The sequence below is a fragment of the Cryptomeria japonica genome, chromosome 7, assembly GCF_030272615.1.
Source record: "Cryptomeria japonica chromosome 7, Sugi_1.0, whole genome shotgun sequence".
NCBI classification, from domain to species: Eukaryota; Viridiplantae; Streptophyta; class Pinopsida; order Cupressales; family Cupressaceae; genus Cryptomeria; species Cryptomeria japonica.
Genome location: NC_081411.1, coordinates 777,205,515 through 777,221,317, shown reverse-complemented (window position 1 = coordinate 777,221,317; position 15,803 = coordinate 777,205,515). Strand labels below are relative to the sequence as shown.

The 15,803-nt window shown below is 32.1% G+C and overlaps 1 protein-coding gene across 1 annotated transcript; it reads right to left on the bottom strand.

Annotated features, from left to right (window-relative positions):
• Window positions 1-7,856: 7,856 nt before the first annotated feature.
• LOC131068932 (longifolene synthase-like) lies at window positions 7,857-11,484 on the bottom strand. The gene is made up of 9 exons (XM_058004213.2): window positions 11,250-11,484; window positions 10,945-11,129; window positions 10,743-10,858; window positions 10,298-10,542; window positions 10,069-10,160; window positions 9,854-9,943; window positions 9,004-9,361; window positions 8,267-8,518; window positions 7,857-8,176 (listed from the first exon to the last, which is right to left on the bottom strand). Exons 1-9 carry the CDS (start codon window positions 11,361-11,363, stop codon window positions 7,880-7,882), a joined length of 1,749 nt encoding a protein of 582 aa, XP_057860196.2. The 5' UTR covers window positions 11,364-11,484; the 3' UTR covers window positions 7,857-7,879.
• Between the last annotated feature and the right edge of the window lie 4,319 nt (window positions 11,485-15,803).

The window sequence follows — 15,803 nt, the reverse complement described above, 5'->3', positions numbered from 1 at the left end:
ATGATGGAGACATTGTATGTAAACTGAAGAAATCTCTTTATAGATTTAAAAAACCCCCTAAAGCTTGGCATGGTAGATTGGATAAGTATTTGATGAAATTAGGATTTCATAAAGAGACTGCTAATAGTAATCTATATTTTAAGACTGAGACTGATAAAATATTGACTGTTGAAGTCTTTGTTGATGATATTATCTTTGGAGGAGATGATAACTTTAGTATGAAGTTTGTCGGTGATATGCAAAAAGAATTTGAGATGTCTATGATAGGAGAGATGAAATGTTTCTTACGTTTGTAGATTTCACAGACTGGAAAAAATATTTTTATATCTCAAACTAAATATGTGAAGTAATTGTTGAAGAATTTTGGTTTGGATGACTCCAAACCGGTTGGAACTCTTATGGTGACTAGCTGCAAATTGTCTAAGAATGATGAATCTTCGAAAGATAATAAGAGTTTGTACAAATCTATGGTTGGTGGACTTATATATCTTACTTAGACAAGACCAAACATTATGCATGTTGTGTGCATGGCTACTAGATATCAAGCTAATCTAAAAGAAAGTCATGTCACTGATGTAAAGAGAATCTTCATATACTTGAAGGGAACTGTGGATTATGGTTTTTGGTATCTGAGGAATGATGATTTCATGTTATGTGCTTACACTGATGCTGATTGGGCTGGTGATTTTGATGACTGGAAGAGTACCTCTGGTGGTGCTTTCTTTTTAGGTAATAAATTAGTTTCATGGGCTAGTAAGAAACAAAATTTAGTGTCCTTATCTACTGTTGAAGATGAGTATATTGTAGTTGTTGGTAGTTGCACTTAGGTAGTTTGGATGAAGCAAATGTTGAAGGATATTAGAGTTATCTATGATGATCCTACTATCATATACTGTAATAATTCTAGTGCTATTAACATGTCAAAGAATCTAGTGCAACATTAAAAAACTAAACATGTGTCAATCAAATATCATTACTTGAGAGAAAAACTCAGTGAAGAGGAAGTGAAGCTGGAATATGTGTCTACAAAGGAACAAATTTCTAATATTTTCACTAAGCCTTTTTCTTGCAGATACATTTATTTCTTTGAGAGACAAGTTAGGGGTATCCACCTCTCTTGACCAGAACTATATGCATTGAGTTGCATCAATCCAGTGGACATCACAGTCTTATTCCTTTTATTTGGATTGATGAGTTGATGTTACTCCTCTAGTGGAGTTGTCTATTGGGTTGATTATCTTTTTATGGGTGAGAGTCATGATTTTTTCATCTAAGGGGGAGAGTGAGTTTGGTTTTCTGTTTTGATATCTTTGGCATTGTTGTCAAAGGGGGAGAGAAGCATGTGAAAAAATGTTTTTAGGGGGAGTTTGTTGGAGTTGCTTTCTTTCTTTGCATTGAGTGTTTTTCACATTCATATGTTTCCATCAATGCCAAAGGGAGTGATTGTTGGACATTGCTACTACTAGGATATGTTGTTGTCATTGATGTGAACATATTCCTGCTCTGGTGCTTGCTAATTGGTTAATTGAGATCATGGTTTGGTGTATGGAGTATTTATATTATTCTATATTGGTTTTGGAGTTTTTTTCTCTGATCAGTGCTTTGTAGAGTTCAGTGGCTTAATTGAGTATATCATATGATCTAGTTTTGCAGTTTGTATTTATGATCAGTGCTTTGCAGAGTTCAGTATTACCTCTGATATATTCTGGTGTGATCAGATCTTGAGATATGTTTTTAGGATATTGTTTGGAATGGTCTTGTGTATCTTTATTTCAGATGGTTCATGATTTGGTGCTCTGCAAGTTATCTTTCTTTGTGAGAGTTGCTAATATTTCAGTGTTCTTGAGTTTCAGACATTGATAGATGAAGTTTTGATAAGTGATGTTGTTGTAGTTTTTTGCTGATGATTATAGCATGCTTGTTGGTGTTTCCTAATTGTTTCCTATTTTTTTTAGTGATCCGCATTGATCCTTGTGCAAGTTGTTGGTGATTTTGCTGAACCGGTGATATTCTTTGTGTTATGCAGTTTTCCTGGTGGTGTAGCGTGTTGCGATTGATCTTGGTATGATTTTTGATGGTGTTGCATGTTTGGAGATTTGAATTTGGTCCATGTTATGTCATTTTTATCATTATATTGGTCTGGTGATCAATTTTTATATTGTGTGATGTAATTTTATAATTGTAAGTTAAGGGTTTAGCAGACCTTGTTGTCAAGGTTGATGAATTGTATAAATAGGTGATATTGTCATGTAATTTAGGTATTAAGGTTGTGTCTACATTATCAAAGAGTGGTGTATGTGTGAACAAGTGATTCATCCTTTGACATATTGATTGAGCAGAGATTGGTGTTGCAGGGTAGACAATTGTGCTTAACTGGAAGAATCATCAAGCATTTGGAGATGTTATTATTGCAGTTCATTTGTTCCAGATTGTAGTTTGAATCTTATTGTAAGTCAGTGAGACTTTTCTAAGGGTTGTATCCTTTCAGGTCATTATATCTTGAGCAATGAGATCTAGGAAGTGTTCCTGAATGGATATGCATTCCCCATCATAATATTTACACATACTACTGTAGAGTATCATCTTATTGTTGGTAGGTAGCCATTGTGGTTTTTCCCTTAACCAGGTTTTCCTTGTCGAAATCTTGGTGTTGTGTGTTGGTCTATCAATTTTCTTATCTTTTCTATTGTTGTAGTTTTTCAAATCTATATTTGTGATTAAGTTTATTGATCTAGTGAAAACAAATTCACCTCTCCTTCTCAGTTTTCTTTCATTTTTTATGCCAACAAGGGAAAGATATAATGAACTTCAAGCTAACATGCATGAACCCAAGGCAAGATACAAATCAGCACAAGTTACCAAATGGGACTCACTGTCATCTAGCAAGTATAAAGAAATGATGAATAGAAATGAATAATATCTCTTGATCATGATATTATCCTTGCTCCTCTAATTCAAGAGACCAATATCATGAAAAATACTATTGACACATTCAATGCATCAAAAATTTATCACCTTGAAAGATGTGATCATCAAAGCTCACTACAAATTGATATTTGCACTTTTTCCTCCCACATATGATTCCATAAATATTTCAATAAAATCACTCCACAATTCACACATTTGCACATCTATTTATATCACATTATTCACCAAAAATCTCAACTAGGTCAAATATAAAAAGAATAAACATAATTTACATAAAGTTGACCACCATGAGAAATTGGACTAAATATGGTCCACTCTAGGAGATAAAGAGGAGCTAAATACATTACAACATGTATTCCTAAGTTGATTCTAATAAAACACACATAACAACACACCCTAGAAAGTCAGCATCAAATGAAACATGTAGATAAGCAATAAAACATGTTAATTAATCAACCCAAAAACAATATACATAAGAAATTACTTAATTTATATCTTCACACACCATGCTAAGACCCATAAAAACACCTTAAATCAACCTCCAAAGCATATCTAGACCAAAAGAGTATGATCCAAAAAATATAAATCATCTGAGTTGGCTAAAGACCAACAGAAATGATAACGTCAAACAATAGAGCGTCATAAATTCACTTGCAAAGTAAACTATCACTCAAATCTTAAACTAGCACATGTAAATGCAATATGAACATGTCCTCCAAGCTGCAACACTTGAATCAACATGGTGGAGCAATGTATAACATTATAAAAACTAGTCTTGAAAGACAACCTCATTGCAACAAACTGGAACAACTAACTTCAACACCTAAACTGTTAAGCACCTGAAAACATGTAATAGTGTAACATCCACAAAAAAAAGATGTTAAATCCATAATCGCAGGCCATCATCTTTAAAAGCCAGAGGAATATAGAGAATTCTCCTATAAAGACTTTAAATATGCTTTCCTATATATTTTTAGCTTCAACTATTTTTACCTTTCAGAAACACCATATATTCACTCAAAATCACCACTAGAAACCATAACAACATTAGAACATTCATCATGAGAACATTATATGTTAGGCAAAAATCCATGCATAATAGGTTAAAAAGGATATCCACATGTTGTGATGTATTTGGGTCCTCTGTGTATCCTAAAGTGGATTGCATTTATCATGGTTTCTCATGTTGGCCAACTTTGTGTAAATTATGTTTATTCTCTTTATGGCCAACCTAGTTGAATGTTTTGGTGAATAAGTTGATAATACTAGATGTGGAGCTATGTGAATTTTAGGGCAATTTGATTGAAAGAGCTTTGGAATAATATGTGAGAAGAAACAATGTAGATATTAGTTTGTGATGAGAATTGATGATCATATCTTCCAATGCGATAGAGTTTTGATGCAAAAAATATGTGAGTTGTGTGTGCCATGATATTGGTCTCCTGAATCAAAGGTTCAATGATAATTTCATGATCAAGTTAGTGAGTTCGTTTGGTAGCTTGTGCAAAATGTGTATCTTTCCCTTGGATTGCATCTTAGCTTCCAAGTCCATTTTATCTTACCCTAAGGTTGTGCACCTTAGCCTCCTTAGCCTTGAGCCTAAAATATTATATTTATTTATTCATATAGAGAGTTTGATTATCACTGTAGTTTTTCCTATATTGGGTTTCCACATAAAAAATCTAGTGTTCATGTGTTTAGTGTTTATTGATTCATCTTCCATTGGTGTTTAGTTGATTGAAGATAATTGATATGTGTTTGTGATTGAAGAAAGTTTATGTATTTTGTCAAGACTACTCATCCCCCTACCCCTTAATCTTTTGGTGTGTTCAACAATTGCTATCAAAGAAAGTTTCCTCTAGGAAAGGTTAAACCACTTGAGGAAGGTCGAAGATGGAACAACATTGTGGTCACAAAGTACCAAAATTTGATAATTCAGATTATTCCATTTGGAAGGAGTAGATGGAATTTTATTTGGATTCTATGCTATTTGGAGAATGGGAAGCTATTAAGGATGGTTGTACTCCTTTGGCTTGTGGTCCTTCAACTTCAAATGAGATCAAGTTTTTTGAAGACAATGGAAAGGAAACAAATGCACTTATCAATAGTTTGAGTGATTGTATGCTCTTGAAAGACATCCCTCAAGACTACAAAGGAAGTTGGGGAGAAGATAGGCAATATTTATGAAGGAGATTAGAAGATCAAGCAAGTCAAGATATAGAATATGAAGTATAAATTTGAGACTCTGGGGATGTTTGAAGATGATAACATTTATAGTTACCTGCATCGAGTAAATGATATAGTAAGTCGAATCAATGGTGTTGGTGAAAAGATGGAAGAAAATTAGGTTGTGAGAAAAGTGATAGTTGGAAACACCATTGTCATTGCACCAAAATATTGAGATCTGAATGCTTGATACAACTGTGAGACTTAATGAATCCACGTGAGGTGATTAAGCCATGTCACAAATCTAAGTGATGTGTTGCACAAGGCATGGAGAAAAAAGGCACACACATTGAAAAAATCCCCCAAATGAAAGTGAGGGGTTTGAACCCATGACCCAGGCTCCAATACTACTTATTGGAAACACGGTTGTTTTTGCACCAAAATATCAACATGTTGATGCTCAATACAACCGAAAAACTTAATGAATCTATAGGAGCTAGTTAAGCCATGTCACAAACCCGAGTGCTACACTAAACAATACAAGGAGACTAACAGCGCACACCTTGCAATAGTAATGATAACTCTACCTAGATGATATAGACCTAAGTTGTATTCTATTGAGGAAAGTCATAATATTGATGCATATGCCTTGACTCATCTCTATGGATCTATCTCTACCTTTGAGATATCACAACTTGGAGATCATCACAATAGAAAGAGGAAGTCTAGAGAGAGATGCAAAGAAAGACACTTTAAAATTTTGAAGAGGATAAATAACAAATGTAAATAATTGATGAAAGGTATGTTCGGGTGGAGAAGTCAAATATCTCAACAAGGATAAAGAAAATATTAAAATTATGCATAATGGCATATTAGATGTAGGGAAACTCTACGACTTTGACATTGAGTATAGAACCTAAAAAATCTAACATAAAACACACTGAAATTTTAAATTTTAAAATTTTAGCCTGAAACATGTGATGGGAACATGGGAGATGACAATAGATAAAATTTAGGTTAAAGGGTACATCTCATATTATTTGTTAGTATTGGGTAAGAAGATCCAAAATAAACATTGGAGCTAGAGCTCATGTAAATTTTGCACTATAATATTGAATGCCAATAATATCTAGTTTGGAACATGTTTCACTAGATGACATAAAGAGAATAGTTATATTTAGGAGTAAACCTAATAAGGGATCAAAAGAAGACAAAGAAAAATAATCTACATTAGGATGAAATAAAGACAATAACTACACAAAATACTTACAAAATAAGACAAAGCATTAAATTAATACTTGGCCATTCAAAAATCTAGTAATGAATTCTAACTATGCCACTTATTATATTGCATTTCTTCTCTAGAGAGTCATCTTGGAAAAGATTAGTGTCAAATATCCCTACTCTAGATAAATTTGTCTATCTAAGATTTCTTAGGTGTATTTCCTTTTAGATGTATAGTTTCTTGGAATTGAATTCATGTATTCTAAATAACTATTCTTATTTGTAAGTGTTGGGATTGTGTCATTTTATGACCCGATAGGCTACAAACATACTTATACATGCATTCTTAACACAAATCACTATAACATCCACCATGGTAATAAGTACTCAATTACCTTGCTTGGCTTGATAGACTTAGATTGAAGTGGAGATAAACAAAAAACAAAATCTATTGCCAGTTATATTTTTCGACTTGGATTAATCCTCATAATATTAAGTAGAAAAAATAAATCATATCATTAGGTTCATGTGAAATAGAATATAGAGTAGAAAAGGAGTTAGTTTGGGTTTGAAATATTTTACTTATTCTTGGTCTTGTGTAATATTTTTCTTCCACATTATATGAAGACATTCAAAGTTTGGTAAAAAGTTACAAATAATCTCGTTTTCCATGATAAAATAAAGGCATATTCAAATTAAATTCATAAAATTTGAGATATTTTTAAAGAAACAATTGCTAATCTACAATTTTATCTTATAGAAGAACAAATAGCTATTACATATAGCACTACTATTATACTATATATTTTTTAAATTGTGAACAATTCTTAATATAATAGAGGTGATCATTAAAGGTTGATATTTGTAAAATATTTTATTCCTTATATATCATGTATATTTACCTAACCAATCTTAGAAAATGATGTACAAAAAAAATAATTTCTAAAATCTTATAATCTAAATACTAAATTAATATCGCTATTCTTTATTTTTATATTTGCTACCTAACGTTTTACTTGTTATTGCCCTTATATTTTTATGGGGATGTTTCAAACCATAAAGATGCATTAAGCATGACTCAATTCAAATGTGAAATGTCAATAATGAAATCATGTGCAACTTGTGAGGAAATCTACCAATGTAGATGTCTATAGATAAAATATAATTAATGTGTGACATGCATTAAAAAAGGGGCATCGTAAATTAATCCTATCCACAAAAAATAGAATGTAGTGTATAAATAATTAACCTAGTAATATTTTCAATTATGTTTATACCCAAATATAACATTAGATGGATTTATATTAAATCTAATGTAGATTATTTAACACTTTCATAAGATATGGAATCCAACATGTAATTAAAAGTACTAATGCATGAATAATTATAGTAACACATTGATAAAGTGTAGAACCAATAGAATTATTATCAAAGAGTAAAAGTCTATTTTATAAAGTATAGTATCTTTCTATAGGAATGTAGCTTTAATGACCATTATTTATGACAATGTGACTATAGTAAACTTTTATTTTGGCCTTCATATGATATAAACACTATCATTCTATGCTTTAACTAAATCAAAAAGAACTTTGAATACTCGTTGCTTGACTCCCTTATCATGATATGAAAACCCATCTCCAAATATATAAAAGCTCTGATCTCCTCTACCAAGATTGAAGTATAATTTATCCCATTCTAGTAGAACTTTGTCAGGATTCAGAAATTCCCATGTTAATTCTGTAAGCAACTCATCAAAATGGTTGTTCATATGAATTAATGCATCTTCTTCTGAATATTCATGATGGTCCTTCATATAGCAAGAAATTGCTGAGGCTGTTTGTCCATGGAGCTTGTCATCCTTCAAAAGAATAAAAATATGTTAATATTATAAGCATGATAAAAAAATTATCTATAATTAATCATGAAATTGAAATAGAAGGAAATAAACCTCGAAATCATGAATATCATCCACTATGCGTCCCGTCAACCATATAAGCTCATAGAATCTTGATTTACTGAGAAATATTTTCTCAATAGAATCATCTTCCAAATTAGGAAATGCTAAGAGGATTGGGTGCAATGATAATAGTCCACTTGCTCCAGTTGTTGCAGCAATGTTTATGTACTCATTATAGGTTGGAACATATTGACCTTCTTTCCATTGTGCTTGTTTCAAACTAGCTTCGGCATAATCTACCCACTAAAACACAATATTATGAAATTCTTAAAATTTATTCCATGATTTAATTTTATGATCAATATGCTTATTTCAATCTTTCAAAAGTGTAATAATAAATGTTGAAAAAATTATGCATGCAAAATATTATAATAATATATTTATTATTTTTCCTTTAACAATATCGCAAAAGATAAGATGTAGCTATAACTTAAGTCTAATTTATATAATCTACAATAATTATTGAAAGTAAATTAATAATATTTACATAATTCTTAAAAATTCAAATTAGATTTAAAACTCTTCTATTTATTTTTTATAATATTATAAATGTTCTTTTAGAAAAAAATACTTAAGAACAAAATCTAAATGTGTATTAAATATTAAATGATTTAATTTTTTCTATATAGTGATTTTATAATTTTAATGTCAATTTAAATAAAATAAAAAATATATAATTTTATTTTTCTATAGTTTCAACTAGAATTATTTAAGGAAAGAATACATACTGCTTTTGTAATGAATTGCATCATGTCACGTCCTTGGATTTGAGTTGCCTCAGTTGTCAATTCTTGTAACGTTTTGAAAACAAATTCCACAATTTTTTTAAAATTGCTTGGAACATTTTGTACAATAGAAATATCCCAACCTTGAATAATAGCCTTAATAAAAAGCTCAACTTGTGCAAGGGTCAAGTGATCATCGAAAAGATCATCTAATAAGGAAACAAGAGTTGCTGCTTTGGCCAAAGCTATTCTGCTACTTCCAAACTCTGCATTATCTATAGCACTAACTGCCAACAAGTAATATTCAATTGAGCGCTCTCTAACTGCAATCAATTTTGAGACCCCAGAATTTTGCCACCAACTGCAATGAAAAATAATCAAATTAATTTTCACTTGAAATTCTAATTGAATTTGAATGAAAATGAGAATAAGTGATATCCTCCTAATTGAACAAAGTAGGATGATTAATAACACCTTCTATGATTAGAAAGCCTAATTTAAAGAATAGTAATTAAATGATTGTGCATATATTGGCCACTTTTTAAAGAGAAATATTGCTATGCTTTTAAAAATTATGTGTACTTGTTTAATTCAATAAATCAAAGAGAGTAATTGTTGCATAACATAATATCTTATAAAACATGAATTAAATAATTATAGACAAAAAAAATTATCAACTTAACAAGTGACATAATAAAATATGTTCTAAAATGAGATGCATATTCTTATGATATAAAAATTTATTTTTTGTTATATGAACATTTAAATTAGAAAACTTGGAGATATGATTCCTATTAAATCATTGGAAAAATAAAGTTAATAATTGTTCAATTTTTTCCACCCTAATAATTACCTCGAGAGTTTCTTCATCTCCATCTTGTATATATATTGCAATATATTGAAATTCAATTTGGCCAACTCTAAAATGATTTTGTCCTTCAACCTAAAAAATTAAAAAATATTAAAATGAATCTTAAAAAGCTACGATATTCCTAACCTTAAAAAAAATAAAAATAAAAATAAAAAATAAAAAATTTAAAATTTTTAATAACATCCTATAGCTCTTACCTCGAGTTATCCAATTCATATATTTCTATATAACTCCGTGCCTCCCATCGAGGAAAAGTAGAAGGCCATTCATATAGGAGAGCATACTCAGCCTATAAAATTAAAAAAATAAAATATATATATATATAATCAATGTTAAATTTGATACTTATATTTGTGTTTGTGTAAGCTGCGCCTTAGATTTAATATCTATTATTTAGAAAAAACAAATTCCAAAAAAATACATTACCTCTTTCAAATAACTTTTCTGCTTTATATCTTCAGATTTTTCTAATAATTGTTTGAGATAAGCAGAGCTGAACACTTTAGCATCCTTCATAACTGTCTCTCCAAGAAATGCTAAACTTGAAGCTCTTAAAAGATTGATCATACTTCTCAGCATGTGTTCATCTCTTATATCGATCAGATTACTATCATTATCTCCTCCATGGGAAATGAACTGCCCATTTTTGTTCTTGAAATTTTTCAACACATCTTTTCAATATACAGCATGTTGATAAATAATTAGTTACTGATAAACAAGAATAGGACTCAGTAATTGAAAATGTTAAACCTTAATTATAAGAAACTTGCGAATGATTTGAAATCATCGAAATAAATAGAATTTTGAAAAGAACCAGAAATTAAGATGCCCTATTAGAACAATGGAAAAGCATAATGAATTATTTGAATACCTGCAGAAACATGATAACGATATAGTCGAAGTACTCTCAGTCCTAAAGCAGTTGTATTCAAATCATTTGTAGTGCTTTCACAGCCTAATCCTATCCCCACACTTCCATCCCAAAAGCTGCATCCATTTAACAAGAGTTTTAACACTTTCTGAAAGAATTTTAACAATCCAAATGTTAACGTTAAGAGATAATTTTAACAGACCGGTAAACATAATCAAGAGCCTCTTTTATTTCAGCCTGAAAATATCGATCTATTCCGAGGCAATGCAATGCATCAACCATCTCAAGCCGTTCGATTAGATCGCCATCAAATCCAGTCTGCATTTCTTTTAACAAGATTTTGACTTGTTTAACCAGTGTTTCAACACGTTCACGGTATTCAGATTCCTGAAAAATATATAATCAATAGAAAAAAAAAATAGATATAGGAGAATAATGTAGAAAAGAAATATAGATAACATAGTAATACAATCAAAATGAGTAGAGCATAATAATGTAGAAAAGTACCGCGTATGATGTTTGCATAGATTGCACAAACCCATCATTCCACAGATTTAAAGATTTTTCTGGTGTTTCCACGAAAGAAACAGAAGAAATGTTGGCTCCCTTCAAAGTAGACATCGCAGAAAAAATGTGAAATCTGCTCAACTTTACAAGTTTACAAGCTTAATGTTGAATGCGTGTGCTCAACTTTACAACAACACTGATATTTATAATATTGCCAATGCTAAGAGTGGAATTTGAATGTTTTGCATGGTTTTTAGTGGTCAATGAACGTGTTCTTTGAAATTTTAGCCATGTTATCTTTCTCAAAATGTAATTATTCATATATTGTGCTGGTGAGAAATATGAAATTCTTTTTTTCTCCGATTCAACAAAAATCAGCGAAGAAATACCACTTCGCCAATTCCGATAGTAACGTTATTTTATGATTAGATTAATACCTACTATGTATTTATTCCATTGCAAAAATAATAACGTAAAAGATACATATATTAATTAAAGAAAAATAATATACAAAATATAATAAGAGTTTGATTTTTCCAAATCAAAATTATAGGTTTCAGCTATTTTGGTACTTTTTATATTAAAATTTATTTTCTACTAATTAATTATAAAAAGAAGGACCTCCATAAGATGTCTCTCCTTATTATTTATATAAATTAATTAACAAAGATAATCTAATAAAAAAAAAATCAGATAAAATAAATAAATAATATAATACAATATAATAATGATAATAATAATTATACTATTATATTAATATTATATTATTATTAGTTTTAGCAAGAATTGGAAAAAAAAGAAGAGCTCTTGCACATCGACATCATGGCAATCTTCTTCCACACCAGGGCAGGAACGACGACATGGCTGGCAAGCCTCCATCGAGCAGGGAAGCACCTTCACATAACCCCATGTGGCAATTGGTATTGGGCAAAAACGCTACTAGGGCAGAGAAGAGGGAGGCGAGGGCTTCTCTGGAAAGCATGTGGGTGATCCCCATCACCTCTCGAATCCCCGAGTGTGCCACCAAAGCAAACAACATACCATTGGGGTTTCGAGCAAATTCTTCAGGACTCGAACATCCCCTTCGAAAGCCACAACAATATTCTCGTCCACATAACTATAGAGCGGAGGATTATAGAAGACTCGCTAAGGATGGAGGAAGGGCATTGCCATATCATGGCCCCAAATTAGCCAATTCAAGGCCGGTCTCAAAGCTTAGGGACTCGCTCCATCATGTTGCAAGGAGAGAGGGTGCCTTAGCAGCGACAAAACCTAACCTAGAGTTCATCAAAATTTCGAACCCCAGAGAAGCCATGTATTTAAATAATTATTGTAGAGGGCACAAGCCCTTTGCGAAATGGGGAGGGATTAATCAGCCACTCGATGGATTAGTGGAATGGTGGAAAACTACATTCCACGGCTAGGTAAGTATCACATCCCTAGAAAATAATTTTCTACACATTCAATGCTAGAAAAAATACTTGAAGGCCAAACTATTGCATGAAGAATATGTTTTTTACAAAGGTGTAAATTTCAATTTCATTGATTGGCAACCTAAATTCAATGCTAAGGGATATGAATTTAAAAGGGTATCAAAATGGATTGAAATCCCCAATATTCCTGTAGAATTAATGCATGCCAAAATTCTTATAGAAATTGGGGATAAATTGGGCAAATTCATAGCCGTAGAGAAAAGTTGGTCGGATAAATCTGACATAAAATTGCTAATAGAAGTAAACAGGGACATGGAAGACCTAAAAAACATAATCCTAGAAACAATAGATGGAAGCTACATTCTAAAATCGATATGGTATACTGGTGCGATAGCAGAAGATTTAGCTTTCTGCAAAAGGTCAAACCCTAATCTGCAGAAGCCGCATGAAATAGTAAATGACAACCATAGAGCTTCAAATGATAAGATAAACATCCAATTTAATAATGATAGGGGCGGTTTTATTATAAACACTGGTCAGTAAGAGAATGATAATATCCCAACCCTGCCTCCTTTCCCGATCTTGAGTAGCAGTCTAGACAGAGCCGATAACAACAAAGAAACTCAGGTTTATGATAATGAGGACCGAATCCAAGAAGAACTGAACAATGTTATAGAAAATTTAATGGATAAACTAGCTAAATAATTTATCGAGGAGGTACTCATTGATACTCTGACAAATAGGGCAGATAATGTCAACATCTCCAATATAGAACAGGTTCAGATCCCCCCAAAACCCCCTTACTAATCACCAATGCAACTGAGGTGGCTCAAGAGGATACAACCATAGCCTCTCCCAATCTGGAGGAATCCCTTGTTGTGGAAGGATTGAATGCAAATGAGGAAAGATAATTCATTATCAATGAACTGATCAATACGCAGGAAACGGAAAATAACATAGTATCAAACAATACTTCAACCAACCCACAAAACAGAGGTATCCTCCAGATGGTAGGTGAGAAATTAACTATTGATCGTGGTAAATCCATGAGCAACAAAAAAGGTTGGAAGTCTTTTTTAGGAAAAAAGAAGATGGATGGGGATGCGGAGGGGCAGGCCAAAATCACAACACTGTTGGGGCAAGGAAAATCTCCTCTCCCCCTCGTAGAGGTATAAATATACTTACATGGAATGTTAGGGGTTTGGGAGCCCCTAACAAACAAAGACTGATTAAGCGAAGCATACTAAAATTTTCTATGGACCTAGTTATGATACAAGAAACAAAACTAGGCAAGACTGATATGAACAATTTTAGTAGAAAATTCACCCAATGGCAGATGGAAGCGGTGGAGTCTACAGGGGCATCGGGGGGACTGGGTGTAATATGGAGAAAAAATGCCGTTACATTCACATGTCAAACCAAGATGCAAAATTGGATGGTTGGCAAAGTAAGACCTCTTAGTCTAAATCTTCAGTTTATTATTATCAATGTTTATGGCCCAATTCCACCAGATAAAAAGAGATTAGTGTGGCAGGAAATTGAACACTATTTAAATACCTAGGTTGAAAAACACATCATCATAGGTGGTGATTTCAACACCATCTTATACTCATCTGATAAAAGCAGTGGTATAAAAACCATTAGACAACCACAAAGAGACTTCACAAACTTGATAAACAACAATAACTTACTTGAAATCAGAACTGAGATGAGTTTTCACACATGGAATAATAGAAGAAAAGATTTCTCCAACATTGCAGAAACACTTGATCGATTTTTCTTTAAAGGAGATCTAACCGATCTTAAAACATGACTAAAAACTATAGTATTACCATGGTCAGGCTCTGATCACTACCCGGTACTTTTAGAACTTATGGGGGAAAGAGAGAAAACTGGGTGTCCCTTCAAGTTTGAAAGAATGTGGTTTACACATGAAGACTTCCTCCACAACATACAAAAATGGTGGAAGGAGAGTGTCTTTGTAGGATCAAAAATGTACTATCTAGTCTCCAAGCTGAAAGAGGTTAAGCATAAATTATTAGATTCGAACAAAAAGAAATTTAAAAACATCTTCGAGGAGAAGTCAAGAATTGAGAAAGAAATAGAGACAATAAACACTGATGTGATGCAAAATGGGATGACCTCTGAAACATACAAGGCTAAAAAAATTCTTTTATGTGAATATGAAGGCATTCTGGCCAGAGAAGAGATATACTGGAAACAGAAATCTCGAGAGACATGGCTAGAAGATGGAGATAGAAACACCAAAATTTTTCACAACAGTGTCAAAATGAAAAGGGAAGCAAATAAGATTACTCAAATTACCAATGACAGTGATCAAATCATTATGGATCAAGATCTGATCGTAAAAGATGCAACCAAGTGTTTTGATAATATCCTCAACAACTGGGAACACTCAGACCTCCTTAACAATAGAATCTTATTAAATAACATACCCAAACTGATAACAGAGGGTGATAATAAAATGTTAAACTCTAAATTCACCCATGAAGAAGTTAAAACGGCTATGGCACAATTTCAGGGAGACAAAGCCCCTAGACCGGATGGCTTCCCTTCTAGCATTTTTTAGAAATGTTGGAACATCTTAGGGGATGAGGTTACCAATGCCTTGGAATCTACCCACAATGTAGGGAAATTCCTAAAAGAGATTAAGAACACCTTTTTGGCCTTAATTCCCAAAAAGGAGAACCCCTCAAAGTGGGAAGAGTTCAGACCCATTTCTCTATGTAACATGACTTATAAACTACTAGCTAATGTTGGTGTTATTACATTAGTTTATATTTAATTAATAAAACTACCGACGGTTGTGTTTTCAGTTGTGCAGTTACACAACCATTTGCTGTTTTGTATTGCCTATTTAAAGGTACAAATTTAGAATGAATAAGAGTATCTAATAATATATTTTATCCTACAAAATCAAATCAATAATATTTTTCATTTGTGCCATTCTCAGCAATCATGGTTTAGTTTTTTATGTTCTATGTTGGCTCTACCATTTCAACAAAAGTCATGGCCAATAGACTAAAAACATTACTGCCCGCCATAATATCAGAAGAACAAACAAGGTTTGTACCCAATAGATCAATTCTGGATGGAATTA